This window comes from Culex pipiens, chromosome 3, assembly GCF_016801865.2.
Source record: "Culex pipiens pallens isolate TS chromosome 3, TS_CPP_V2, whole genome shotgun sequence".
In the NCBI taxonomy this organism is placed as follows: domain Eukaryota; kingdom Metazoa; phylum Arthropoda; class Insecta; order Diptera; family Culicidae; genus Culex; species Culex pipiens.
Window position 1 is genome coordinate 64,516,153 of NC_068939.1, and position 8,285 is coordinate 64,524,437.

General features: G+C 37.6%; 1 protein-coding gene across 7 annotated transcripts in view; it reads right to left on the reverse strand.

Moving 5' to 3' along the window:
• Positions 1-7,728, reverse strand: part of LOC120418566 (transient receptor potential cation channel subfamily A member 1-like) — a 34,727-nt gene extending 26,999 nt beyond the window's left edge. For 2 of the 7 annotated variants that reach the window (XM_039581003.2, XM_039581002.2), the window contains exons 1-5: positions 7,434-7,710; positions 7,135-7,299; positions 1,035-1,282; positions 377-572; positions 5-301 (exon numbers count right to left, since the gene is read on the reverse strand). In XM_039581003.2, coding sequence (XP_039436937.1) covers positions 5-301; positions 377-572; positions 1,035-1,282; positions 7,135-7,299; positions 7,434-7,562 — 1,035 coding nt within the window. In that variant the 5' untranslated portion in view covers positions 7,563-7,710. Of the gene's footprint in view, positions 1-4; positions 302-376; positions 573-1,034; positions 1,283-3,950; positions 4,347-7,134; positions 7,300-7,433 lie in introns of those variants that run through there. The other 5 variants (XM_039581008.2, XM_039581007.2, XM_039581004.1 and 2 more) reach the window with 4 other exon arrangements.
• Positions 7,729-8,285: the final 557 nt, after the last annotated feature.

The following is an 8,285-nucleotide window of genomic DNA, read 5'->3' on the forward strand; positions in this document are numbered from 1 at the left end:
CTACCTGCGCTGCAGCCAAGTGTACGGGCGTGGAAAGATCGTGCTGCTGGGTGGAGATTTTCGCACCCGACTTCATGCAAAGCTCGACCGCCTTGATATCGCCCCCGTGCACCGCCGAGTGGAGCGGAACGTTTCCCTCCGAGTCGTAGAACGAAATCATTTCCTCCCGAGTGCATCCCTTCGACTCACCCCACTGGAAGAAAACTTCCATCGTTTTTGAGCTGGCATTTTTCGCCGCCTCGTGAATGGGATAATAGCCATTGTTGCACGGTTTCCGCGGCGATGCTCCAAACTCCGAAATCTGATTTTGTTAAAAAATTATCACAATAGAATTACGCCCACGAATGACAAACTCAAAATCAGCAAAATAGCTCACCAAAATCCGAGCACATTCCTCGTTGTCGTAGATAGCCGCCAGATGCAGTGCTGTACGACCATGCTCTCCGCCCTGCTGGATGTCGAAGACGTCCCGGTACTTTCCCATCACCTGCAGTCCCTTAACTTTGTTAAGCTCGGTGGCCAAGTGGACGGGCGCGAGCTTTTTGTCGTTCAAAATGTTGGTCGCTACCGGTCTGAAAAAATGGTTTATATTTTCGTGTGTGTCAACATATTTTGCAATAAATTCTCAAACAAGGTGCTTGACTTCATCATATTAGAAAAACGTAATCTCCCCCGTTCAAGGACCCCAGTGGAAATCCTAGTCAACGTCGAGGGCAGTGAAGTTCAGGGTCAGGTCAGGTGAAAGTGGAAGCTGAGAAGTGTCAGCTTAGATGTGCAGTAAGGGTTTTTTATGGTATGGAGTAAAGTATGAAACTAATTTTTAGTATGTTACCAACTCATGCTAAACAAAAATCCAAAAACACACTGTTGAGGAATTATTTAGTTATGTTTGGTTAACAATTTGATATCAGATCGTTTATGACCTGCACGCTTTGAAACATTCTTAAAATAAACTGAAATTTTCCGAAATAGTAACAACTTTTCTTTCTCCCCCTCATCAAAAATATGCATCCAGAGCGAAATCGCCAACTCACATTTTCAGCAGAAATTCCAACGCATCCAGCGAATCGTTTTCGACGGCCAAGTGCAGCGGAGTGTTTCCAAACATGTCCTGCTCGTTGAGGTCCCCCCGCTGGGTGTAGATGTAGTTGAGGATGTTGACGCGGTTCCGGGCCGCCGCCTGGTGGGTTGCCGTGCGCCCCCGACTGTCCTTTATCGCGAGCCGGCCGTTGTCTCCCTCGTACAGCCTGACGAACTCCTCCAAGTTGCCCGATTCGGCGGCCTGGGGAGGAATGGCGGGAGAAAGGAAAGTGGAAATCAGTATCGAATTCTCTACTGAGACTTTTCATGGGAGGTGCGAAAAAGTTAAATCGCGAATTATGATGAAAACAAACACGACAGGTTCATGCTTACAAACGCAAATTCTTTTATTGAAGGAAATATTGTCTGGACAATGTCAACCCAAGCAATACGCTTCATGATGTGTTTAAATTTTGACTTTAGAGTAGAGAAATAAATTGTGTTCATTCCTGAAGCACCTACTGCAATCTACTTACAAGCGGAACTCTGTGCAGTACCTATCCAATTTAATCTAACCTTCTGTTAGTTGTTAGCGTGTGGTTTGATGGTTGTAGATTAATTAAAATTTGCAATTATTAATGCAATATACTTGTTAACTATATGAGTACATACAGTCCTGTAGTTTATTAATATTCATTATAAAAAAGCTATACTTATTTATGAATCAGTGAGTATCGTTAAAAAATAAAAAAAGGAAAGGATAAATTTCACAATGTTCGTTTCAAGGGTATAAGGGAGAGTGGGGAGCTGACTTCCAGCCGCTCTAAGTCCTCTTTCACGTAGCGGATACCTATAATGTTGTGCACGTCATTAGGGTATAGTAATCTTATCTTTAATGTGTCATCCAAAAAGTATGTCACGCTAAAATCGGCTAAAATTAACCCCCCCTCCCCCCACTTCGAAAAATACGTCACTTCCATTTACAAAGTAGAACTGCCGAGAGAGAGTTCAAATGTCACAAAAACGAAAATATGGGTAAAATATTCTTTAAAACAACTTGTAAGAGAACTTTTTATAATATAAATAAAAACAAGGTCGCAAAATTTGTATCTTTTTTCAAAAATCATGCATGAGTAATAAATGTACCTTTTTCACTAATTTAGGTTTGAATAATTAAGATGCGTCATCCTTCAACTGACGTTTTGAAGAGAATTGGTCATTTGGTTCAAAAGATTTTTTTTAAACACAAAAATCACTTTCTATTCACGATTCTCTGTAAAAATCTTTTTTTAAGAATAACACTTTCATCGAAGAGACTGTGAAAAAACACGTATCAGTGACTGGTGGGAGCGTTTGTGATTGTTCGAATTGTTTCACATTAGAGCAAATCAAGAATGGATTTTATTTGTATTTTTTTATTTGGCTCAAACTTTGCGGGGGCCTTCCCTATGACCAAAGAAGCCATTTTGTGTCATTGATTCACGCATGCAAGTCTCCACACAAATTAGGCACGAAACGAAGTTGACTTTATAGCTGTCGGCCACCATTGCTAGTACCAACCATGGCACGGAGCGACGGCGCCGAATACCCATATTTACACAAAGAATTTTAGAGCGCCCGCCGCGGGATTCAAACCGGCGACCTCTGGATTGTGAGTCCAGTGCGCGGTCCGATTGATCCAAACGGGCGGGACAAATTAGGCACTGTCCATCTAAAAATGGTACGTAAATATTCGAACGTTTGGTGTATTGGACAATGTTAATATTAAATGTTTGGCCTTTTAAAAGTCATGATTTTTTTGTTAAAAATATTGTTTTCGAAAAGATCAGAAAATTTCACGAGAGTTTTATTTTTTAACATTGAAAATCGGACCATTAGTTGCTGAGACATTGGCATAAGAAACTTAAATTTTCCTGTTTCTTATAATTATAATAATTAATCATTTTTTTCGACATAAAATCCGTCACCATTTCCTGATGAATATTACCATCATTTTTTTTTCTGTCGAGAGGGGGTGCAAAAAAAATAATTGAAATTATAAGCCAAGGTTTCTACATTTGGATGAAAAAAAGTGTTTTAAAATGCATTTTACACGCGCCCAGTTGCTTTCCAATCATTAGTTTTCAAAATATCAAGGTATCGACGAAATTTTTTTTTCGGGAAAACACACTTTTAGTCGGACTGTACATTGGTATTTCATGAAAATTTAAAATGTTTTCAAAGGAGTTCAAACATGCTAAATATGATTATAAACGCAGGAAAAAGCATTTTGACAGGTTTTCAGTTGATTTTACTTTAATTTTCATTAAAAATTTTAAGTTTTCGAAAAAAAAAATTTGCCCCCTGATTATTCAGGCCGACTTTGAAGGGGATGGGCGACATAAACTTTGAAAACTATTTACAACGGCCTTATATCACAGAACATAAAAATGGTCAACATTTGCCGATTTTGTAGAAAATTGTTCATTAACCCTTTTTTGAATTTGTCATTAAAGTGTTCTTATATGTGATTTAATGTAGGATTTTTTCTCACAATGTTTTTCATGCATTTAAAAAATGAAATGTGTAAATGATTTATGGGAAAACGAAACTATTGGCACTACGCCCCCCGGGGCATGGCCTTCCTCTAACGTGGGATTTCTGCTCCAGCGCCTCTGACGAGACAGGAGAAACCGGGACCGACGTTTTACTTCACCATCCGATAGAAGCTCAGTGGATGATTTATGGGAGCGTTCTTTTATTACGTAACGCAGTTGGGGGGGAGGGGGTTGGTCGGAGGCAGTGTTTCGCTCCATACAAAACTTTAAAAATTTGTATGGAATTTTTGTTACGAGGGGGGAAGGGGTCCAAATTTTTGCGTTACGTAATAAAAGAATGCTCCCTATTATCTAATGATCAAAAAACTCTTTTAAGAAACAGTATTAACCAACCTCTAGAAGATGTTCAGGATTAATCCGAGTACTGGGTTGCAGCCGAAGAACTCGACTCCAGGTGGCCGGTATCTTTAGTGGAGTTGCTATACTCAACGGATGATTTGGATTTGTGCGATAGTTACGAAACATCTGTCTGATTGATTTCCGGTTAATCATTGTAACAGATAGATATCAAATTCTGTTTTTTTCAATGCTCGAGATAACACCTGATATGGACGATGGTTACCGTGGACGTTGTTACACAATTGCACTATCATATCGCACAGTTTATTCCTTATGTTGAACCTTGCTGTTATTGACCACAGTCACTTTCACTCAAAATCCAGTCAATGTCCTCTCTTTGAAATTTATGATTACTACCGACCTATACGAAGCCACTGAAGTCGCAGCAAAATCAATTAATTTTCAATTTATAAAACCCGTGGTCCGACAGATGACTGTATTCGTAATCGAAGCCTGGGCTTGCAACGTGAGCGGGAAAATTTCATTTGATCTTTATTCGATTCTAGTCGATTGGCCAATTAAATGAGCCTCACAGAATACAGTTGAATTTCATCTTTAACGAGAAATTGACCGCCTCCCTGAAGCATTTAATTCTCACTGAACAACATGTATTAAATTTATGTATGAATTTATTTCAACCCTCTTCTTATTAATAATATGGTTACTGTGTAATATTTTAAAAGTTGCAAAACAAAAATAATTATGGCTCTAAGCATATATTAACACCTAAACTCCTAAGCTATCGAAAAAGGTGAAAATTGGATTGAGATTATTTACTTTCTCAACTATCTCTAAAGTTAGGCGTCATTAACTGTTCAATTACACTGTAAAAAATTGTTTGATTTTGGAAGATGTAATTTTTGAATCTCTTTTGATGTAATTGTACCTCAATTAAGACTGAATAAGTGACATTACACCAGAAAAGTGGTAAATTTTCAGAGGTAAGATTACACATATTTTCGGACATAAGATATGTACCTCTTCCCAGTTGTAATATTAACATGATATTTTTAACTGAGGGATTTAAATAATACAATTTACTGAATTATTAAATAACCCATAATCGCAGTTTTCAGCACTTTTTTAAATATTTTTTGAACCAAAATACAGAACATACAGCAAAAAAATGATCCGTAGTCATATGAAATTGTCGGTAAATTATTGATAATTAGATTACTAGATTACTTATTTAGTGATTTTTCTCAAATTTGGACGAAAAGATTATTAAATTTGGCGAACTTTCTAGTGCTCATGTTTTCATTATCAAAATATTTGTCAAGGACTGTTTAAATTTAATGTTCTGGCGTGAAATTGACTACTGTGATTCATTTTTAATCCAATTCAAATCCAAAGCCAAAGATTTATAACAACCAACAACCGTTTGAGTTCAATTGATCACTATCACTTATCACGAATCCTTTGATCACTTGCAACACTCTTGCTCTTCACAAAACCCCCCTTCCATTCCACACTTGAGGTTAATATCCTTTGGGGGAAAGCGATGGTCACACCGCTTTACAGATAAATATCCATTCTGGTCAAAGTTAGTCACACGCGTCACGTTATGCCGCCACCGTTACTGTTATTAATTCCACCGCGTTCCGAGATGAACTGAAGATCTACGATCCGCGAATGGCTGTTTTTATAGCTTTTCATTGCTCCTGTGAGGTGGTGAGCCAAATCTCGGCTCCCGGCGTTTTCCCGAACGATACCGACGACGACGACAGGATACGGTTCGTCTCGGTTCTCTTGAAATAGTGAATCTCTCAAACGATGGTTGTGGCGACATGGTAGCAGCTACAATCACGGTGAGAGCCACCATTTGGTGGAGAAATAGAACATTGTGTTGCTATTGGTAGGGGAGAGATGTAACTAAGTGGTCCTTGCTAAAATATTGTTCAAAGAACGTCACAAACTTTGTTGGCATCGTTTGGTCAATAATGGCCAAATCTTCTTGGTTTTTTTTTTCAAGGGCTGGGAAGATCAGAGGCTAGGCAGAGGCAAACGCCACATGGAGAGGTCCAAAAATAAAGTTTAGATCGATTTTCCAAAATTTTGATGTGCTGTCACATCTGGATTGTGTTCTTTTATTAGGTGAAATATTGTTTTCTAAATGAAAATGAAAGATTTAGCTATCTTAATATGTTCCACTTTTTTAAGAGGATAAGAGAAATTCTCCACAGAATCCTCAACTAAGTTATGCTTGGAATTGAAGTTTATTATTTTTAAATTCGACCAAAGTTCAAAGAAGGCAAAAACACCTGCGATTTTTCAGAGAATAACGTAACATTTTCTAAGCTTTTAATTGAAATTGACGATTTTTCGTTGAGCGTTACGCTGTTCATCAATAATGCCTATGTTTTTTTAAACAATTTTATGTTTGGTTAACGTAAGTTTAAAATGGATTTTTTTCTGACAAATTCATTCGATAGCTTGGTGACTAATGACCACCTTTTGGTCAAAGTCACTTCAATGAAATAAACAATACTATTTGAAACCAATTTAAATTTTCTTTTCAAAACACTTCTTAACGGTGAGGTCTTGAAGGAACTTTGAAAAGTTATGAGCTTTTAAGTTTATGCATACAAGTCACAATAATAACAATATTTCAACAATGCTTTTAGTGGGGGGCACCAAAAGGTACACAAATTGGTTTGGATTTTTGAACACATGTGTAAAAAGTGCTCCACTTTTAGCAAGAATTACTCATGTATGCGTTTATATAAACAAACAAAAAATAAATTTGATGATTCAAATCATTCTAAAAAATCATGTTCAAAAAAAAAATAATCAAGCTTGCTCTCCTTCCCCTAAACCAGTGAGATATTTAAGGGCAGCTGAGAGAAAACGTGCAACGTGAGTTTTTTTATTTGAAAATACCATGCTTAGAAGAACCGCGCATTTTTCCGAAAAAAGTCAAGTTATGATTAACAATACTAATTGATTGATTTGATTTACAGAAGGATTATTAATGTGGATCGATTTTGTACACATTTGTAGTGTATATAATTGTCAATTGCCATGAAAATATTTTAGCTTTTTAAAAACCATTTGCTGATCATACATTAACTGAATAAGAATTTATTAATGATAATGAAAATGATTGATAGACCTATCAAATATTTGGGATGGAGCCATGACCTCTCTCACAAATAAAAAAAGATAACTTTCCACTCACCCGAAGTATCCTGTAAGGACTCTCGCTCAGCAGGCACACTTCGTGCTCCGCCGGCTGCGACAGGATGGACTGCAGCTCACTGCTTTCGACTTGGTCCATGTTGTCGGCCTTGCTGCCGTGAAGAATGTTTCCGCCGGTTTTCCGCAGCTTGGCCAGCAACCAATTCTGTGTTCACGGAGACAAAACGAGCAGGAAAAAAAAAAAGCAAAAAGGATCCCCAATGTAGCCAAATCTTTTTTTTTTTCTAGGCCCTCTCTTTAAGTAGAAAGCACTTTGCTGCCTTCATTCATGAATCTCACTCCGAAATGTGGCGCACTGTGAAGGTCATCCTCTTCCGCCGAGGAGTCGCACACGCCCAGGGTACGGTCCGGCTCGTCGGAAGTGGCGGTTGTTCTGGCGCTGTGACACAGGTACAGCGGAGTTGGCATGGCGCTAGTAGCGATTCTTCCGTGGGGGGTTGGTCATGACTTTGTTGGCACTCTGTGGGGGACTTCCGATGTCCCTTTGTTGGGTTGTAATTAGATTTCTAACGCACTCATTTGCAACTGCTTTTGACTTTTTAAACGATTTCAGTAATTTAATAATGTGTTTCCTCTAGATAGATAAATGTTAAAAATTTGTTAAAAATCCAACACTGGCACACACTGGCAACCCTGAGCTGCTAACTATTTCAAGGTTGGAAATACATCATTTAAGACCGATATAAATTTGAGCAGTGTCACTAATTATGTGTTTTTTCTCTTCATACTGTTTAATTTCACACAAGAATTCATCTTTTAGAATATGCGTAAGTTCTTTTAGTAGCGTTTCACTGGAGTTGCAGACTTAAACTGATTTAGATATTTTGTTCAGCCAAACATTTGAGGAAACAAAAAAATGAATTGCAAAAAATACTTTCTAGGTTTTCAAGTCAAAATCCTAAATCCAAAGTCACCTAAAATGGCTAAACAAGCACTTAAGTCATTCTTGTGCAAATTCTAAATAATACAAACAATATTTTCAAAACGAAGATTATATCTAAAATTGTAAAGCAACAATTTAATATAACTATGGTTCAAATTTAGATAAAAAACTTCTGGCTTGTTAATAAATTGCCTTTTTACGGGTTCCTAAAATAATCCAATGAACTTGCATTTTATATTTGAAATCTG